The sequence below is a fragment of the Maylandia zebra genome, linkage group LG2 (assembly GCF_041146795.1).
Source record: "Maylandia zebra isolate NMK-2024a linkage group LG2, Mzebra_GT3a, whole genome shotgun sequence".
NCBI lineage: Eukaryota > Metazoa > Chordata > Actinopteri > Cichliformes > Cichlidae > Maylandia > Maylandia zebra.
Genome location: NC_135168.1, coordinates 39357177 through 39378692, shown reverse-complemented (window position 1 = coordinate 39378692; position 21516 = coordinate 39357177). Strand labels below are relative to the sequence as shown.

Sequence of the window (21516 nt, the reverse complement as noted above, 5' to 3'; positions counted from 1 at the left end):
TCCTCTGCTTATAAATTGCATAGTGAGACCACATGGCTTTAGAAATGTGTACGTTTCCTTTCAGTTTTAATTCTTCCACCAATCAGTTTCACTTAATACATCTCTACTGAAGTTGATCCTTTGCTTTTTATATACTACACATTCACTTAACATGCTTAACGTGATCAAGCTACTGTATAATCCTCAACATTAGGCAAGGCAAGGCAAGGCAAGGCAAGTTTATTTGTATAGCACAATTCAACAACAAGGTGATTCAAAGTGCTTTACAGAGACATTAGAAACAAGAACAAATAAAAAGCATGATTTAACATGGTACTTCGGGAAAATTATCTATCTATCTATCTATCTATCTATCTATCTATCTATCTATCTATCTATCTATCTATCTATCTATCTATCACTGGCTGCCTAATGATTCATACACTGACGGCCTACGACATCCTGTAGCGTTTCACAAAAATGCCCTGTGGGACCAGGAGGTGCCAAATGCATGAAATATGCATGAAATTCTCGTGCTAGTTAGTGTAGCATGTTTTTTTGGTATCAATATTGTCTCTTTTATTATATAGCATATATGCTAACATGTTGAGTTGTTTTTCGATAAACCACTCTCATGAGTTTTGCAAAACACTTAAGTGAAGAGTTTTTTTCATGTTATTGTAGCATTTAATGTGTTAATTTAACAGCACTACTAAAACATTACAACTCAAATGTACTATTAGCTACTAAGTACTAATAATTAGTATAGCTAAGTACTATCAATTAGTATGGCTAATGTGATATCATAGCTAAGTAATATAAATTCCAAGCTGCCAAAAAACTATCCCGGGGTAGAGGGCCGCTGATTGTCCAGGGCTGCTTGTGAGCATGTCAGGGCTTAATTAGTTGTTAAGTAGCACCCAATTGGCTGTAGAAAACATTTATACAGTCACGGTAGCGCCTGGCTAATGTTGTCTACACTGTGTTCTGTTCTGTATTTTCTAGTATCGTGAACCATGGTTACTTTCAGCGGAGTGTATAACAGGTTTTCTCGCCTGGCAAAAGTTGCAGCCCAAAAGCAGCAACGGAAATATAACAAACTGTGCGCCATAGCCAGCAACATCTTGGGCAACAACAAGAAGGTATGCCACATACAGTGTGAGCTTTCGGTGCATGTGTGACTGTGCAGTTTTAGCCTGAGCGTTATCTTGAGTCATCTGTTTGCAATAGCGAGAGAGTGGTACTGTGATGATTTTTATCTCTTATCATTTCATTTGAATCTGCGCAAAGCCATGTAACGAGTTTTGCTTTCAGATGATCCAGAAACGTGTTAAATGATACCCTATAGCAAAATTGGGCTTATAGCAAAGAAAGGCTTCTTTCACGAGGCCCGTTTGAAGGGTAAGACTTGAAATGTGTGTGCTTTAGGCCGCAATGAGTTAAAAGTAAAACCGACAGATTCTGAAACTAAGGCCTAACACTAAATCTGCAAAATTGTCATGTTTATTTATAAAGATAGAAAGCCAAAATAACCAAGCGTTTCATTGACTGCGCATAAAAAAGCAGAATGACAGTCTGGCTGCCTGTGTACCCACATCACAGTGTTTCTCAAGATGTAGGCTGAGAGCAGTTTGATCATAGTAACCATACTTCCTCTTTTGTGGCTTGTTGCTATGGTAAGACTTCCCTTCCAGGCAGGAAGTGACAGGAAGACCCAAGTGATGAGTTTTGTGTGTGAGTGTGTAAGGAGTGTGCATCAAGTTTGGGTGGAGCACTCTGCTGCGTCCCCTGACAGTGTGCACATCGTAGGACTTCAGCTCTGAAACTGGTGTCTGGGCCATCATGGCGAAGAACAGCAATTCTTTAGAGATCCCTATTGGCCACATGGTGAGTTGGCACCATTCTTGTTAGGTCTTACTTGGTTCTGTGGCCGTCCTTTGGGTAGTAGTTCTTTGATACGCTTGTTACATATACGATAGGAGGCTTTGACCGGCCTTCCACAGTGACTAGTCAAGGCATTTTAGTGTTGAGTGTGTTGACTACGCTTCTTGTAGCTGTGCAGGCACTCTAAATCTCCCTGTATGCTGTTTTGATCTGCTTTTAACGGTGCTGTTACTATTAAGCTGACTTCCAATCCAGAGTATCAAGAGTACGGTTTGAGCAGTTGTCTCGTGCTGGCTTGTGTTTTGCCTCCAGTCTTTGATAGTGCCAGAATCAGCCTGTGTGGCTACACTTGGTTGCTACTGAGAACAGGCTGGGCCATTCTGAGCCAGAAGGAGAAACTGAGCCATGCCTGTTGTCCAATCTGTCATGTGTAGGCTGAGTTGGCTTCAGTGTTCTCGGTGTGAGACCATTGCATTTCTTGAAATGGTTCAGTTCTGCCAAAAAAAAGGTGTGAAAATGTATCAACGGATATTAAGTCACAAGAGCAGGATGTTGCCGTAGTCTTAAAAAAAGGGGCTTTCTGTGGCTTGCGTTTGATGTCTGCATTTTGATATCGCTCCTTTAATAGATTTTTCAGAGAGTTAAAAGTGCATTTTACGAGAATGCAAGGTTTACAGCTAAGACAGTGACGAATCGATTGTTTTCATTAGTGTTTAGAAAATGTACTATTGACTATGAAAGCAGTATTTGCATAGCAGAGCAAATAACTGAAGAGGTGGAGTCAGAGAGACTCACACCTGCAGAGATAGACAGCCCATTTCAACCGTATATGGTCAAAATGTAACAATAGACAGGGGCTGTTGTCAAGATCAGTTATTTTTGGTTACAACAACGCACTCTCTGCTTAGAGTGCGTCGATTTATAGATACATCTATATAGATGTATAGATTTATCTCAAATGTAAGCTTGTAGCAAATGTCAAGCATAAAAGGATACAGTGACGTATTAGGAAAAATAAAATGCTAATTTTTTATTGTATCGACACATGAGGAGCTCTACAGCGAAACCCATTGATTCTGTTTTGGGAATTGAGCAAACTGACCTTTGATTAGTGGATGATTTTCTCCTCTTCCTCAGCCTGTGTTGCCTTGGTTATGTATCTGAATTTCACTTTAACTATACAATGTAGATGACCAGTTTGGTTTGTGTTGCACTAATGTAGCTGGGTTACTTTGCAAATTGTGCCTTGCAGGACTTCCTAATCAGAGCTAGTTTTAGGATGACAGATAACTTTATCTAGTTGTCTATATCCAGTTATATAGATTATAAGTAATGTAACTTCATGATTTAACATTTGACTAAAATTCTGAACTGAAATCAAGATTAACTGGCCATGTTGTCAAAACCTTGATGTTTACATGGCCTTCATTAACAAAATAAACAAATAATTAAGAAGCTTGCCTCAATGACTTAAAAAGCTAGAATGTCAAGTACAGATCAGGTCACAAAGGTAATATTAAACACAGAATGAAAATGAAAGTAATCTATTCATAAAAAGTTAAATGCTCTACTTTAAAAGCAACAGTTACTGTGCAGGGTTGTGAAGATATTTGCCTTTTTCTGTAATGTAAAGGATTCCGTTACATTAGTATTATCAGTTAAAAACAACGTGTACTGTTGCTTAATAGTACACTTAATAGTACATTGATTAAAATGGCACTCACAGCTGTCAGTTCTGAAAATGGTACTTTATTTATAAGACCTATATCCTCCACACACTCTGGGCAAGTTGCTACCACACAGACTATACAGACATGTAGACACACACACATTCACACCTTTGGGCAATTTTAGAATCAGAGCCCACACGTCTGTGAACTGTGGGAGGAAACCAGAGCATGAAGAGGAAACCTTGACAAAGCTCATAAATGTATCCATCGACGGTCTCCTATGGATTAAAACCAAAAATTCTGCTGTGAGCTAATTTGCTGCTGTTTAAACAATATTTCCATAAGCTGAAGCTTTTCTGTGTATACGTCAGATCAGTATCTTGGTGACTTGAAAACATGTTTGTGATCACAGCTTGTAGGTTACAGGTGTTTAAATAGTCTGCAGATTTCATTCAGTTTCTGTAAAAAAAAAAAAATGTGTCGGTTGAAGCGAACATTTACAAGATGTGCATTTTGTGTGCTCTGAAAGCTGAATGAGGCTTATTGTCACCAGTTTTGCAACCACTTCCTGTAAAAACAGCCTTGGCTGATTGCGCTACAGAGTTACAGGTTGGAAAAAAAAAAAACAAGAAGAGAAAAATAATGTGCAGCTGCTGTTCGTGTTTCCCTTCCTAAAGGCTTTTATCGTAGTGCTGTATAGTTGTTGCAGTAATATTGAGTTGTAGTGAGAATCTCCACAATCCTGTGTAAACGGGGCCAAAGTAAACTTTCTTCTTTCCTTTTGACTGTGCAGCCTGAAGAAAATATACGTAGGATAAATTTGAATAATATTATCAGTATTATACAGACAATAACAAAGAGTATTCAGTATTAGGCTTTTTCTCAGTTTTAGTTTTAACTGTTGAAGTAAAGTTCTTTGACAGATTGCTCTCTCTGTTCACAGAGCCAGGCAGTGTCAGATGGAGGTAAGCATGAGCAGCCAACTTGCATGCTGCTAATCCTGTACATATCTCAGTTCTACAACGTGAACATGTCTGTGCATGAAAATATCTGATTCAGTCTCACTCTTGGTCATGCTTTTCTGTGCTGATAAATGGGTGTGTTTGTGCCTGGATATGCTTTAGATTTGAACATGTCCGCACGCGGCTGTGGCGGCAGCAGCACCAGCCTTCCTGGGACTCCAGCCGGAGAGCATGGCCCAGCCAACAGTGTCATGAGCTGGGCCGTGTCATTTGAGAAACTGCTGGAGGACCCCTTTGGGGTCCGTTACTTTACGGTGAGGCAAACTAATGTTGGAATTTTTCAGTTAGGAAAAAGTTCAGGCAGAGTTCAAGTGTTGACATTAACTAATCATTACCCATACCTAATAATGCTGTGTGTGTGTTTGTCTGCAGGACTTCTTAAAGTCTGAGGTGAGTGCGGAGAACATTTTATTCTGGCAGGCTTGTGAAAAGTTCAAGAAGATTCCGGCCACTTCCTTGGATGAGGTACAAACTCTCTCTAAACTTTTCTTTTATGTATTTATCTTTAATTAATACTTTATTGCAGTAGTTCTTGTACTATGGGAGACAGAACTACTGCAGGACCAGATGTAAAGTATGGAGTGAAGTAAATATGATTCTTAAAGGGAAAATTAACAAGAGTTTGATCATGAAGTTGTGATGGCCTTCAACTTGGATCATATTTGATGGGTGTGGAGTGTGAATTTTCCTGCCTTCTGAAGTGGGATATGGCAGGAAAAATATTTGTAAACCACTACCCTGATAGCACACATTTGTTAAAACACATGTTTTGTAGAAAAGAAGTGGACTGTTTAGTGGGAATAGGGTTGCCTTGTTGCTGTAACTATGGGTGTCTCCAGCAATCGGAGGATGGCAGTGCGTCAGTAATTCAGTAATATTTTAGTTGCTTTTCAAGTAACATAAGCATTTTTCTGTTGTAATTTTGAGATGATCCCTCCAATAAGTCATTTGGTGCACTTTAACTGCTGACACTAACTTTTAATTGCATCAACCACAGTCAAACAGCCAGAAGCTGTGCATTGTTGGCAAAAAATAGATCTGCCATATGATAATTTTTATGGCTGTTTTTGGAGATTTACTTTGTGAAACAATGTGCAGAAATTGTAAGTATTCAGTTATTAAAAATGAAGAACAGGTTTGGTGGGAACTACTTAATTTTCCATTTTACAGAATGGTTGTTACAGTTACCAGCTGTTGCAGTTTGCTCTATAAACTTCTTTTGGCAAATATATTGGAAAGCAAAGTTATGTAATGCAAGCAAATGCATCATAATTTGGAGGACATTTGTATTCCTCTATAACAGTTTATATTTAGTGGTTACAATGAAAACCTGTGTAAACCCCATCACCAGGACCAATGTGTTAATATCCACAGTAGCTCATAATTTAGAGTATTCAATGGGATATAGTATTGTGTTACACAAGTAAACTAACTTTTACCATTTGACTGTGGCTGACCTGAATCTTTCTTTCACCTCCTGTGGAGATTATTTCCATTGGAGATTGACTGAGGAAATTTAAAAAAAAAAGTATTGAAAGGATTCAAATAGATCATACATCAGCCATAATTATGTAGGTGAAAGGTTTACCTTATCCTTTAGAAATCTGTATGATTTACATCAGAGAGCCACAGAAAGGTTTCCTTTAATTTATGCTACATAGAGTGTGCTTAACGCTTAAAGTAATACCACCATGTAATTTGGGAGCTTTGCAAACAATAAGTGACTTACTAGAGGATTTAAGAAGGTGAACATTCAAATGAAATCCACAGGGAAATTAACAGAGTGTCTGATCTTACTTGTGCCTCAGCACTTCATGAACTGTAATTAAGAAACAAAGTTTAGCTGATTGCTGACCTTCAGAATAGTTCAATCTGACAGAGCTCTTGCTGTTTTTTCCAGCTGAAAGCAGAAGCTCGCTCAATCTACAGCACCTACCTGTCTGAGAGTGCTCCCTACTCGGTGAACATTGATGACACAGCAAAGACGGAGGAGAAGGACCTTCAGCAGCCTACACCTGACATGTTTAACAAAGCTCAAGCGCAGGTTGGTATGAATCAACCCTACTACTTCTGCTTAGTAATTATGACTCATTTTTGACACACAGATGACTGGGTGCCCCCTCTTGTTGCTTTGCTTCAGATATTTAAGCTGATGAAAATGGACAGCTACAGGCGCTTTGTACGGTCCCCTCTTTATCAGAGCTGCACTTTGGCAACAGTAGAAGGCAAAGGCCTACCTCGGCTCTCCAATGAGTCTCCGCGCATGGGATCCTGGGAGGATATGGCCTCCAAAGTCCCCTTAAGGGAAAAGAAGGTACCGTATTTTCCACACTATAAGGCGCACCTAAAATCCTTTAATTTTCTCAAAAATTGACAGTGTGCCTTATAATCATGGTGTGCCTTATGTATGAATTCTGGTTGTGTTTACTGACCTAGAACCGAATTTACCGAACCGAAGTTAGCAGGAAGTTAGCTTGCTAGTTTCCACCTAAACATGATATAGCATGTTCTGACTGAGAGATTTCTGAAAAAATAAAATGTACAGCTCTGCTATCACTTCTAACATAAATGAAAACACAAAACTAAACAGCAGTGACTTTTATAGGGTTGCTGAAGTTGGGCTAGCTGGTATATAATGCTGTGCTACATGATCGCTAGCGACACAGCTATGTTAGCATAACATAAACACAGTGAAGCTGGAGGATGAACGCTAACTGTTTTCCACTTGATAAAAGTTAATGTGAGGGTTCTCGGTGGTTGGGGACAAATGCAATCGCATGGCAGGACGGACCAAACTTCAGTCAGGAGAACAACTCAGATAATCCATCCACAATACGAGGTTAGTCATTAGTATACTGCAACAACATGGGGATAGAGGAGCTGCAAGAGAATTCAACATTAATGAATCAATGGTACGGAAGTGGAGGATCAAGAAGGATGAGTTGAGTAAAGTTTGACTTATCGGACTGTTTTGTTTCGCTTAATGCGCCTTATAATCCAGTGTGCCTTATGTATGAAAACAGACCCATTCATTGACAGTGCACCTTATAATCCGGTGTTCCTTATGGTCCGAAAAATACGGTAGATGGACTGAAGGTCGAGATGAAGAATACCTGTTTTATTATTCGTTTGACATTTATTTCATCGCTGCCTCCAACAGAGCAAGAAGTCAGACCCTAACAGCTTTCTAGGTGGTAAGAGTGCCTCAGAGAAACAGCGACAGAAACGAGGATCCTGGGGAGGTAATGTGTGCCAAATGACACATCTCATGCTTCTGTGATATCTTATGTACATCTTCTGACTTTATTTATTTATTTTTAAATCTCATCAATAACAATGATTCCAACTCCTATGGCGTGGTTTCCTGGAAAGAGTCCCATTTGTCCATCAAGTCGACCAGTAGTGTGGAGCTTGGCTCCATCTGCAGGCATATGGAGGTCAGTACATTTATAAAGCATTTAGAGTTGGTTGGAATTATGGGAAATGAATGTTAATTTACAATTTATATGATTGGAGGTATACAGTTAACAAAACTAATATTTGAGGTGACAAGTATAGAGGAAAATGTGTGATTGGGATTACACTTTTCTCATTTCTCTGTCTGTGATGTAGAATGGTGGCTCGAGTCCCCGCTCCCCTGAGCTGGGGGGTGGAGGTGGGAGTCGTGTAGGTTTGGAGGGGGGATACTGCTGTGTCTACTTGCCTGATGGCAGTGCCTCCTTGGCACCCACGCCTAATGGCCAGCCAATCAAAGACTTGCTGACTAGCCTTTGTGAGAAAAGAGGCTTCCCACTGAAAGATGTTATCATTTACCTTCATGGCAAGGACAAGGTGAGCACGTTTGCTGTGCTTCAGCTGCAACTTTAAATCAGGAGGCATTTTTGAGGAACTTGAGCCACACTGTAAAGTTGTTTACAACAGTGAGCATGACCGACGACTGCCTCCTTCCTGTTCTGACATTTTCGTGCTGTGTTATCTCACCCCCTCAAAGTAACCCATGTTGATGTTCACATCTATAGAAATCCCTTTTGTTTCTTTCTGTTTGAAACATAATTTCTCTCTCTGCAGCAACCATTATCGCTGGACCAAGACTGCTCCGTACTGAGAAATCAGCAGGTCTCTTTAGAGCTCAGAGTGACGTTTGCGTGAGTCAACTGAATGACTTCCTTCACTTCCTATTTTCTCCTGTCTTTGACACCATAGCAGGCTTGCACACCCCCACTACATGTCCTTTCTTACCATATTAGAGGGAAGTCCTTGTGTTAATATGCACACAAAGTCTAGCTCTCTGAGCATTAATCTTTGTACTCTTCCTTTACATTGACTAAATAAAATTCAAAATGTAATCAGAAATGGGTTTCCTGCTAAGATATCCCTTGCCAGCTGCCCTCGTGACTACAGACATTGTCTGACAGTAATTCTGTACTTCTATTCCATTGCATTTGATTCAGTGTGAGTCACAGTGTGAGAGGAAAGTTATAGAAATAAGTGTGTGTTTCAGGGTGGAGATTGCCTTCACTGGTAAAACTGTGGGGATCATGGTGAAGTCTAGTAAGACACTGCAGGAAGCTCTCTCTGTGGTGCTGCAGAAGCACAATATTAAGCCACAAGAGGCCTTGGTCACCATGGTGAGTGTTGCATATGAGTAGGATTATAATATGTTACCTTTTCTTTGAGTCATTTCCATATAAAGATTAACAATATTGTCACTTTTAAATGAATGATTGATTTTCTGTGGTTGAATTCTACCGACAAAAATATGTGAAATGCCTTTTAACCTTTAATCTATTAGGAAAAATCAATGTGCATGTTTACCTATGTAAACATGTAATTTCAAAGTGTTACACCAGTGATTCTTTTCAATATTATAATATCAATATCTATTTTACATATTTTTCAGCCATGTATAGTCTAGGATTATTTTGAACTATAGGTCTTGCAAAGATACTCAGTAGAGCAAAAAAGCTGGAAATGAGCGTCACTTTTAAGGATGGATTTCAAAATCTGTCACTAAATGAATGGCACACCCTTGTTGGCATTGTCATTGTAGCTGCATTGAAATGAGTCACACACTTGAATGTTTCTCACGTTTCAAAGTTTCACATTACATTTTTTGAAAACTTGCTTTACTTAAAACCTTTATCTTTCTCAGTAATGGGAAGCCAGCTGCACAGAAAACATTTTCCAGCCACGGTTTCTTTCATTTCTTATTACAGGAAAGAAGGCCTCTGTTTGCAAAGCTGCTACATTTTAATGAGTCATCTTCTTTATTTGTCAACTTTCACAGACACAAGTTTAGCTTATTGTTTTAATGAAATTGCTTTAGTAAAATTACTCATTTTAGAAATAATGCATGGTTCAGATTATTAAGATATCATTTTGAAACTAATGTAAGCAGCTTCTGTGTGTCCTTAAGATGCTGGTTCTACTTTTAATAAACGTTACACTAGTTTGTAGTGAGTAATGAGATTATTTTAGTAATGCATTGTCTTTTCTAAGTTATGCACAACCCATTTACTGCAGAGATGATTGATTCTCATAGTACTGTTCAGCTAAGTATGTCTGCATGTGTGTATGCTTTGTGTTTCAGGTTGGAAGTGATGAGCCTCTGAATGTGAGCACCAATGTGTTTAGTCTGGCCAATAAGACGCTCCGACTTGACAAAATCAAAGGTTAATATACTTGACCTTTTTAGAAACCCATAAATTTACCTCAATATGAAACAGGCTGATTAATGTTTATAACATTTATTGTAATACAGCATGCAGCTACCAGAGGAGCACAATAAGCCACAGGATGAAAACAAACCTACTTAGCTGATAAGTAAATGAAAACAGTCTTCAGTGAAATCAGATAACAGCACATTTCATCTCTCCATCAGCTGATTATGTTGACGATACATTGGCCATTATTGTGTGTTCTCTGGTGCTGTCTGTGGCTCCTTATTGATTTAATCGTTTCTTAATGGCTCGTACAAAGTGTTTTTCAGCTCATGGTGCTCTCTCCCTTGAGGCTGTCTGAAGAGTCTTTTCACTGTCCATTTTGCGGTCATGTTTTTTCTGCATCACTGTTTGCATGTTTCTTTCTTTACTTTGCTTTCCTCTTTGTGCATTTCTCTTTTAGCCGCTTTTTTTTTTTTTCTTTTAAATTGAAGTTAAAATGTCTGAGTCCATTTGGTTTGTTGAATGCTGTGCCACTTTCAGTTCACTCACCTCTTTTCCTGACTGCTGAGGCTAGATCTGACTTCAGTTTGGATCAGTGCTCTCGGCCTCAGATTCTTTTTATTTTGTTCAGGAGGAACTAAGTAGATTCAATTAGAGTGGTTGTATCCCAGGAGGACCATTTTAATACTTAAGATGTTTTATCTGCCTAATGTCAGTGTTTAACGTAATGGGTATGCTAAAGTTCTGTAGCATCGTCAGCTTTTTGTTGACTACTTGTACACTGAAAATAAGAGTTCTGTTAGAAACTCATTTCCATCTTTGTGTGTATGCAGGCAAAGAGCAGACCAGCATTTCCAGAGGCGGCAGTTCTGCAGCCAACCAGGTGAGGCAGTGTTTATTGAAGCGTCAATAAAACGGCAACAAAAATAATTTTACCATCATGAAGAAACTTTGAATTGCTGCTTTGTGATTCTTAGGCATAAATATTCTTTTGTGACTTTTGGGTAACTTATTTTGGAAAAATAACAACTCAAATGAGAATTTTTGTATGAAGCCAAGGCTGAACATGAATAGTGTTAAACAACCTTCATTACCTTCTTAGACAAGTCCCTATGTTGCCCTTTTTTGTCTATTTTATGGGACCAGTCATTTCCCTTTAACAGTATCTATATAAACATGCATTATATAAATCTATGTGTATATGTGGTATGTTGCAGTGTGTAAATGGGCCTCATTCACAAACTACATTATGTCAAATCTATATAATCTTTCTGTACAAATGTTTAATGGACTAGTGTAAGCATATACATGCTGGTACTCTGCAAAGAAGACTTAAAACCTCCTGATCACCAGATGGTTTTGGGTAATTTTAACGGACATCTTTGTATTCAAGGTAAAATAAGAATATTGTCAGAAATGATCGTTTATAGTTTTCCAACTTGGTATCACAAAATGTTTACAAAATTAAATGACTATAAGGAATATGTTAGCTAAAATGATTTAGGCCTTAGCCTACATTTTTATCCTTTCAATATGAGGTCTCACCAGTTCAAAAACAATACAGAAGGCAAAGTCTGAGACATTTCAGGCTATATTGCTTTAATGATTTATTTATTCTTATAACTTTTATCCAGCGCACTCCTTCTGGGAAGGCTTTCTACAAGTTTTAGGAGTGTGTTTATTGGAATTTTTGATCATTCTTCCAGAAGCGCGTTTGTGAGGTCAGACGGTAATATTGGACGAGAAAGCCTGGCTCACAGTCTCTGCTCTAATTCATCCCAAAGGTGTTCTATCAGGTTGAGGTCAGGACTCTGTGCAGGCCAGTCAAGTTCTTCCACACCAAACACGCTCAACCGCTGTCTTTATAGACCTTGATTTGTGTACTGGTGCGCAAGTCATGTTGGAACAAGAAGGGGCCGTCCCCAAACTGTTCCTACAAAGTTGGGAGCATGAAATAGTCCAAAATGTCTTGGTATGCTGGAGCATAAAGAGTTCCTTTTACTGGAACTAAGGGGCTGAGCCCAAGTCCTGTAAAGCAATATGCCAAAACCCCCTCCCCCAGACTGTACAATGCAGTCAGACTACCACTCCTCTGGCAACCAGCAAACCCAGACTTGTTCAACAGATTGCCAGATGGAGAAGTGCGATTTGTCATGTTTCCACTTCTCTAGTCCAGTGGCAGCGTGCTTTAAGACTCTGGCGTTTGAATTGCACTTGTTGATGTAAGGGTTGAATGCAGCTACTTTGCCATGGGAACCACTCCATGAAGCTCTTTACACACTCACTCTTGAGCTACTCTAAAGGGTACAAAAGTTAGAAGGGGTGTGTGACCTCTATGCGCTATGCTGCTGAGGTCTCAATAAACAAAAAACATGTCTTTTTATTTGCCATTCTGCCCTTCAGGTGTTGGTCTTGTGCACTTTTGAATTATTTTTGGCACTGCTGCAATTTTAAATTGCTCCCTAGATGTCTTTTTCTAGCCACCTGTATGCTTCAAATATGCCATAAATATACCTCAAACTCCAGCTGATCTAATCCTTATGTTGAGGAGCATCCCTAGTAATAAGAGTTGGGTCTCTGACTGTGAGCCACACACCTTTTCTTCAAGATAAAATGTAAGTTGAAGTGAGACACACTAAAGGAGGTTCGTTTGTACTGCAAGGAGGAGCGATCTCAAACTAAGTCTGGAAATGGTATATGGCTGCACAAGACGCCGTCAGATTCAATGATTAAAACTAGAAATGAAAACTTACTAAGTGTTACTGAGATTTAAACCTTGTGAGCTGAGAAATGGTTTGTTGATGATGCTGAAATCTGTTTTAGTCCCAGGGAGGAGCAGCAAGTACAGGTCCAGAAGCCAGATCACTGAGCCAAGACAGAGCTAAGGCTCAGCCAAGGTCTACCAAGAACCGCGAGATGGACGGTAGGATGACTTGGCAATATCTAGTGTGGTTTGGTTTAAGGTTATTGAATTAGCTGAGTTGTTTTCAATGTGGGGAAATAATTTTGTTATATCAGTCTTTATCTGCATGCCAAAATATATACATGTAGGTAATACTTCATTAGAATATACATGATTGTTGCATCGTGAAGTTGTATGACTATCTTTATTAGCCAACCCATCTAAAAAGGATGGGCATTTTGAGGCGTATGCGTTTTAGCTTTTTACCCCTCAGCTTTAAAAGGCTGATGGGGTATTGTGGTCACTTGCTGGATGGGTGGCATGGACACAGGTTTGGGTATCTGATATCTTGAAAACAATGCCTTGTAGAATTTTTTTATAACTGATACCATAGATGCATCCCCTAAAAGTCTTGGATGAGTTTGAATCGGTGACCTCGACCAATGGAATGCAATGGGTACTTCTGCCAGGAGGCTTGGGCGGGGTAGGTAGCACCACTGGCAGGTGACAGTATTGAGGTTTTTTTTTTTTTTTTTTTTTTTTTTTTTTTTTTTTTTTTTTTTTTTTTCTCAGATGTTTTATATTATTATTGAAATTCTGTTCAATATCAAGATTATTGTCAATATATCAACTATTTAGATTACAAATTAGATTGGATGAAACTTTATTAATCCCTTGGGTTGGTTCCTCCGGGAAATTCAGATTATATTACATTTATCTGATTATCAGAACAAGAGGGCAACAATAACAATGATTTGTCCATGCCAGGGTTCCTGGACATGCTGACCAGGGCTCAGAACTCCAGGGTAGATGATCAGCGAGGTCTTCTCACCAAAGAGCAGCTGGAGGTTCCTTCCTTCCTCCAGCTGCCCACAGAGCAGGTGCAGGAACCAGAGGATCCCAGTATAGCCAGCTCTTCCACTACTGACTCCAAAGCAAAATCTGAGGATAAGAATTCAGCTGAAAATTCAGCCGAAGCAGCGAAGGAAGCCCCCGACTCTGCTAAATCGAAATCCCCAGACATGAGGGAAACAACAGTTTGAAAGACAATCATGTGTTGGATGAACGAAGATGTGATCAAAAAAACTACGACGAACATTTCACAAAACTGTGATATGATTAATTTAAGAAAATTAATGCAAGAAAAAATTAGTCCTATAGCACTTTTTTCTAATTGTTCGCAGTATAAGCTCTGAGAAAGCGGTGTGCTACCACACGCTGCTCTATACTTTTGAATGACCTTCTTTTAAGCCAATTTGTAAATAAGGCAGATCATGGCAAGCATTTATGGTGTCGTTCTAAAACACTACACATCCTTATGGGGAAAATGTTTGCTATGAAATGATTAATTCAACCTTATATGAAAAAGTTATAGGTCAGAATGTCACCCTGAAACTTTAAATGTTTTAGTATACATTTTATTCATCCCCTGATTTGTAATACTGTACAGATTTTGATATATCGTTCACATTTCTTCTGTTTTTTCACAGCCGTACTTTGCAGTAATGTTTTCTTTAAACTAAGCACAGGAAGGAGTGACTGTCCAAAATGGGTTTCAATGTTTTTGCACGGTTTCTTTGCTTCAACATGCATGGAATATTTGATGCAGATTTATTATTTAATATATTCTTTTTAAATTTGTGTGTTGCATGCTTTAGGTGTGTTGTGTTTTCTTTTTTTTGTGGGGTTTTTTTTTTTTTTTTTTTTTTTTCTCTTCCCTTTTTTTTATTTTTTATTTTATTTTATTTTATTTTTTAATTATCCCTATGTTTGCTGTGACTGCACTTTGCAAAGCCCTGGTCATGTCCTGTATTCCTGTTCTCTACATCTCAGACTACAGATCTAGTTCATTAAATGAGTAATGTGATAATAAAAATGAAATGGTTGCAATGATTCTAACGATAATCCACAGGGTGTATTGAAAAAAATTAAAGTGTTTTATAAGAAATTGTTATCCTGTCTGTCTGCATTTATTTATTTATTTTTTTGGGGGGGGGGGTGATGAATCACTGAGGTCAGTTTCTGGCTTGAGAAATGCTACGTGATTGGGTTTTATATGCAGTGCAGTCAGACCCCACAACCCCTGTGGACCAACTGTGTGATTCATACAGGGTAAAGAAAGTCTTTACACATGTAACTAGCATTGATTACATTATTCATTCTTGAGTCTTCTGGTGTATCTTGGTTAAAGGAAAGCTCTTCGAAAATGCTGTCACATAATGATGTCCTTTTTCTTTTTTTTTTTAAAAAGAACCAATCACAGCACTGCAATGCTATGATTGGCTCTTTAAGTTGGTTCTGTGGCCAATGACCAGCTTAATCTGTCTGCAGACTTGTTGCTGGAAGGTGGCTTCCTGTTGTATTTGGCTATTGTATGGGTTACAAAACAATCTGGATGAGTCATAGATGGTCTCATCAACATGAATGATGTCAGCATTATGCATATTTCAGAGTACGTTTTGAAAGTATCTCAGTCAAGCCATCTTACATGCATCATCATCTGGTATAATGTGATTGTCATTGAAATAACCTAAAGTAATGATGAGAGCTGTGGACGTCAGCATTGATGTGCAGTGTACAATACCGGTCTGTCACACCCACAGCTTCCCACTGCCAGCCTGGAGACATTAGCACACAGAGCTTTGAGTGACACACCTGGTGGTAGTCTTGGATGTGCGTGTGTGAGGGGGGAGGGGGGAGGGGGGGGGGGAGCTGGCTGGCTGGCTACTGACTCCATCCGTGAGTGGTGTGTTGGCGGAGCTATGAATGGGCAGAGAGGGGTGTACTCTCACAGACACCATAGCAGCAGTGAGATGAGGAGTGTCATTTACTCCACTGCACGCCTACTGTACTGAGAGGAGAAAAGAGAGGGAAGGAGGTGAGTGTATAAATTAACCCCAGGCATTTCATTTGTCTCATTTGCGATGATTGCAGGGCTCGTTCAGTCAGTAGATGTGGGTGCCTTTTTTTCTCCTCTTTCCATCACCCGCATCATTCATCCTCCACTCCCTTCTGTCACTCAGTGCTTTACTGTTTTCATTCAGACTGTGCTAGCGCTCTGTCTTGTCTCTGTTTTGTTGTTTACAGCTTTCAGTTTGAGCTAAGCTTCATGTCCATTGTACATCTGGATGAATAACAAGCAGGTTCTGGATTTCTAAAATAGTTCTTCTAATGGGAGCTCACACCGCCTTAGAGAGTCCTGCAAAATATGTGTAAGTGCTGTAAAACAAAACCTGTCCAGCCGATCGATGCAGGCACATTAATGTGGATTGAAAGATTGTGCACAGTTGAAGGGCAGTCTTCAATCAGTCTTCAGTGGGTTAAGAATGAAAAGATTATGGAGTCATAACCATGACTCGGGTATCAGGTGAGATACACATGGCTCAGCTGTGATTCCGACAGAGGGCAGTTGTGCTGGTCAGCTACTGACTTAATACATCCAGCTGGGTGTAGTTGGGATGTGTGCATGTCCCACCTGAGTGTGACAAAACAGACAGCACATCATCATCAATTACACGGCATAATGTCCTTGACACTGAGCCATTTTCATGTGCTCTCTTCCATCACTGCTCACATGCTGACCTTGGTGCTCCAGCCATCTCGCTGTGTGTTGTCTGTGGTAAAACAGCCCATTTTATTACACAAATCCTGGCCACGTGAAGATTTGCGATCAGCATGTTTGCAGACACTTGTGTGGTGGCTGAGAAATGTCAGACACTGATTTTTAACTCCTGGTTTGAATTCCTCCCAAAAGACTTGAAACCATCAACACATGGCTGAAGCGATACAGGCATCCAGTGTCATCACTGTTTGACTAAATCAGCGAATGAAACTAATGACTTCTTATTGTGTTTCCAGGAGGGAGTGATTTGGCAGACCTTTAGGTTGAGCAGGAAGAAGGCAGGAGTGACAGTGCAGAGGCAGAACACACATCCACAGGAAACTTATGCTTAAGGAGCTCTTGTCATGTTCTGTTTCTCAGTTAGGGAGTTAATTAGTGTTGACCCGGACGCAAAGATAGGCTCTGTGTGAGGTTCTTTCAGGGTTATGGATTCAAACCTCCGGAATAGATTTGCTTCTTACGTAACGCAGATGTGAACAGCAGCGTTTATTAAGGATCGTAAAGGCTACGTAGTCATTAAACTTTTCTGCCTTATCTTTTTCCTTCTGCTGCATCTCAAATTGAGTCTGTTTGTTCATCCCTGCAGAACAAAACTTATTCAGTAGCTTTAAATGGTAAAGATTGCTTTGCATGTGTATGCTCCCGTCTGTAGGGGCATGTAAAAGCTTTATGCATGTACATTTCTTTTTATCTATATCAAAAAAAGAGACGTGATGATTTCGATGTGCCACCTTGATTGTTGCTCATGTGGACTAATCGTTGGCGAAGTGTTTCTAAAAGCCACAGGGGTTTTTATCTCTGCTACAAAGGAGCTGGACTTCCACCCGCCTCAGTCTAACCTATACGATCCTCCACTTCTTGGCTTCGTCTGCAGTGGAAGAATTTCTCTTCTACACAAAGATGAAAAGACGGTAACAGAGGAAAGCAGGGGTTGACAGAGTGAGGCAAGCAAGCAAATCATTCACATTTAGGTCATTTCCTTCAGCGAGTTGGTCAGAAAGAGCACTCAGGACTCTTTGAATGCCTGCCCTGCCATCAAGCCTCAGATTATCCTCAGCTGTCCCTCAAAGGACTATAATGCACATTTTAAAGTAAGTGCAGAGAGTTCATCATCCCTCCTGGCTGTACCTACCGAACAAACATACATGTTCTGCGGTAATGGAACTTGTATAAAAGAAAGCAGAAACTCCACTGGTACTGACCAAGTGGAGTATTTCTGGCCTCACTGAATATCACATATATTCCACTTCAGGTAGGACTTTGTACCAGAGTTCCCTGCAGCATCAAAAGTGATGCCACCATGATGTCAGCCATCACAGCGAGTGAGTGCGCTCCCGTTGATCATTTCCTATTCATTCTTTATGAGCCCTGGGCTAAATGCTTCCTGTAAGCTTAGGCAGAACTGGAGCCCAGAATAGTAGACTGTTTGACTTCAGTCAGAGTGTGTATGTATATATGTGTGTATATGTATATATGTGTGTATATGTGTATATATATATATGTGTGTGTGTGTGTGTGTGTGTGTGTGTGTGTGTGTGTATGTGTGTGTGTTTGGCATTCTAGCCTCATCAGTAAGTAATAAGTAAATTGTAATTCCATGCATCTTGGAAAGAGATAAGCTGTCTGTTAGATGTGCTACATTTTGAAAACTCAGCAATGATTGACGCTTTAAAGGCTCTGAAAAAAAACACAGCTTTTTGTGAAATGACTCAGTTGCCTCAGTTACATAATGGTAATGTTGCATATGTCTCTGCACCAATCAGGATTTAGAAACAGGTATTTTTTTTAATGTAGAAACATCAAGGATATGAAGTTATTTCTGTTACTATCACATCATTTTTCATATTTATTAGGTTACAATATGCCAAATTACATTATTAATTCAATTTACAGTTATTTTTATACTATTCATTCACAACAGCAGTCACCTCAAGTTCATTTATATTATAAGGTAAAGACCCTACAATATTAAAGAAACCCCAAGAATTACACAACCTCCTCCGAGCAAGCACCTGGTGACAGTGGGAAGGAAAAACTCCCTATTAACAGGAACAGACCTTCAGCAGAACCAGGCTCAGGGTGGGACACCCATCTGCGGTGACTGGTTGGGGGGGAGGGGAAGGAGAATAGAGGACAGAGAGACAGAACAAATGGCAAATCATAGGAAAAAGAGCCAGAAAAAAAAAATACTGGCAAAAGTGATAGATCCACTTAGATGGTGTTTCTGCTATTCTCTGCAGGATGTAGACAAAAGCATCAGAAAACTACAATAACTTCCTAATTTTAAAGTTTCCGCTTTCAATAATGTTGGTTCCCATGTTCAACCAAGAGCTTTTAAGCTCAAGTCTTTTGTTTGAAATACCTATGACATATTTTATTTCTTCTTTTTGAACAGCAGCACTGAACCACCCCTTCACACCATTAGAATCTCATCGGTGTGCCTGACAGAGAGAAGCAGACATCAAAAGGGAGGCTGATGGACTGTTAAAAAAAGAAAGGGAAAAAAAGTCTCTTGTTCACTGAACCAGACCCAGTGGTGTTTTGTCCCTCAGCCAACAGGGCTCATGACTCCAGCTGTGGCCCTGGCTGTGACTGTTGCCTAGTGTTCTCTGTGGTCTTTCAGTTCTCGAGGAATCACTGTTTGAGTAACTGTGTGTGTGTCCTTGTTCAGAGCAGTCCTTTTCACGATTTTATTTGCTGTGACTTGCTGTTTTGCTTTCATCCTCTGAGCTAAAGTTGAGCTTCTGTTATGTCAACCGTTAGGGCTCCAACAAGCAATGTTTATATACTGAAATACAATTTTAAAAAAAATATTTGGTGGATTTATGTATAATCAAACAAGGTCAGAAGAATTACCACCCCTTCTTCCCCCCCACCGCTCCTTTTTTTTTAAAAGTATGCCTGTTTTGCCAGTAGAGAAAATTGAGCCAAGCTAACCTGTAATCAGTCATAATTTTTGCTTCTAGTGAATCCCAAAGCTAAAAACAAACAACAGGACACTGAAATCTGCAGTAGTGTATCTCTGAGTCAGAGACACCCTCTAGTGAGAAGAGCTCATAACTGCACACTCTCTTGCTCCACTTGGATCTCTTGCAGTGGATCAGACCGCTTAGGGCAAGATTAATTGTTTGCATTTTACTGGATATATTAATGACTTTCCCTTGTCTGTTGTTGTTGCGTGCAGTCATGCTTTTTGAAAGTTTCTCTCGTTTTTTCTCCTAACCTTTTAGTTGCACAGCCAAAGTTTGCAAGAAAAACAGAGTGATCCATCCTAAGTCCCCACAGCCCCGAACTTCTGAGGAAAAACTTTCAAGTCAGCCATGGAGCAGAAGACAAATGAGGTACTTAAGAACCCGATACTCTGATACACTAAATTTTAATCATTTGCCGTCTAATGCGACCCTTCCCTCTGCCTAGTGTCCCACCAGCACCTCTCCTCAGAAACACATGAAAAATAGGTCTAAGTCCACAGAGGAGGTACAGCAGTCAAAGAAGGTGAGCCTGCAGCAGCCTGATGTTCACCCTAGCACACTATTTCTTCCCTCACCCTATGAGTCAACCTAACTGTCTTTCCTCACAGGCCTTTTCCTCACAAAAATCACTCCCAGGCAGACCAGAGCTGGAGAGAGTGAAGGTGAGATGTATCACTGTTCTACTGTATTGGCATTAAAGCCTAAAGCTATGTTTAAAACCAGAGTTTTATTTTTATTTGTTGCAGGAATGTCCTGATGGCTCTGAGACACCGTCATCCTCCAGCGAAGAACTGAAATGATGAACAAAGCCAAAAAAAGATGCCATAAAGCTACATCATCATAAACCTGAGACATAAAATGTGCAGATGTACACAGCGGAACATGCAGAATAGTATATGAAAAAAATGCAAGCCGTGAATTGATTAAAAGGAGAGAATTGGACTAAAACACACAAACACACACACACACACACACACACACACACACACACACACACACACACACACACACACACATACACAAATTCACCCTACCGCTGAAACAACATGTATGTGAACAAAAGGACACCTGTGATGATATTGTTTCATTGTACTGTGAGTGGTGTATACATGCCACCTGAATGTGTAGTAACAATAAAGTGATGTTGCTGAGTGAATCTGTGTTTACTAACCTCCACTAAGCCAACTGCCAAATAATAAGGCTGTCGGAAACAATACAGATAGATGATGGTGTGCAGCAGAGGATGAAAGAAGCACAGCTTAAAATCGAAATCTTTATGAAATCACCCAATAATATGTAAGATTATCCCATCGATGCATTCAATGGCAGTCTCAGTGTATTTTTAAATAAAAATAAATAAAGGTGCTGATGTTTAAGGACGGAAGAGCTGCTTCATCACACATAAATATATGTATCATTAGTTTCAAATGTTCTTTTCACCCTGCAACGTCTCCTGCAGTTTTTTATTTTTTTTATTTTACAAACTTGCAAGGTCCGAAGCCCAATTTGAAATCTGGCAACCTTCTGCCATCCACGCAATCCTTTAATCATAACTCTGATTACTGCATGAAACTACGATGGAGTGTTTTCTTCTCGGTGATTTATTTTGATTTGCTTGTTGAAGTTCTGTTGATTGATTTGCTCGTTAAAGCCGATTCTCTCTTATGAGCTTTACGTCTGCCACCTACGATAAGAAGTCATTTAAATTCCATGGGTTTTATTTTAATAGTTGTGATTGCTTTTTGTTTTTAATTGTAAAATGCGCCTCCTTGGCCAGCAAGCCTGCAGGCCTAACTTCAGCA

General features: G+C 39.6%; 1 protein-coding gene and 1 long non-coding RNA gene across 5 annotated transcripts; both read left to right on the top strand.

The window, feature by feature from the left end:
* Nucleotides 1-817: 817 nt before the first annotated feature.
* Nucleotides 818-15071, top strand: rgs14b (regulator of G protein signaling 14b). 4 transcript variants are annotated; one of them, XM_076873303.1, is made up of 16 exons: nucleotides 818-869; nucleotides 985-1121; nucleotides 4477-4498; nucleotides 4658-4809; nucleotides 4928-5020; nucleotides 6456-6599; nucleotides 6696-6869; nucleotides 7716-7797; nucleotides 7928-7992; nucleotides 8168-8386; nucleotides 8624-8700; nucleotides 9057-9183; nucleotides 10146-10227; nucleotides 11052-11101; nucleotides 13042-13141; nucleotides 13889-15071. In XM_076873303.1, the coding sequence occupies exons 2-16, from the start codon at nucleotides 996-998 to the stop codon at nucleotides 14161-14163; spliced, it is 1788 nt and encodes a 595-aa protein (XP_076729418.1). In that variant the 5' UTR covers nucleotides 818-869; nucleotides 985-995; the 3' UTR covers nucleotides 14164-15071. The 4 variants fall into 4 exon arrangements, with proteins under 4 accessions (XP_076729418.1, XP_004571768.2, XP_004571767.2 ...); XM_004571711.4 differs by lacking the exon at nucleotides 818-869 and having other exon boundaries at nucleotides 897-1121; XM_004571710.5 differs by lacking the exons at nucleotides 818-869; nucleotides 985-1121 and adding an exon at nucleotides 1722-1866.
* Nucleotides 15072-15819: 748 nt separating this feature from the next.
* On the top strand, nucleotides 15820-20870 carry LOC105941448 (uncharacterized). The gene is made up of 5 exons (XR_001168031.5): nucleotides 15820-15998; nucleotides 19973-20083; nucleotides 20160-20237; nucleotides 20323-20376; nucleotides 20461-20870. It is a non-coding gene; the product is annotated as an uncharacterized LOC105941448 (long non-coding RNA).
* The last annotated feature ends 646 nt before the right edge of the window (nucleotides 20871-21516 follow it).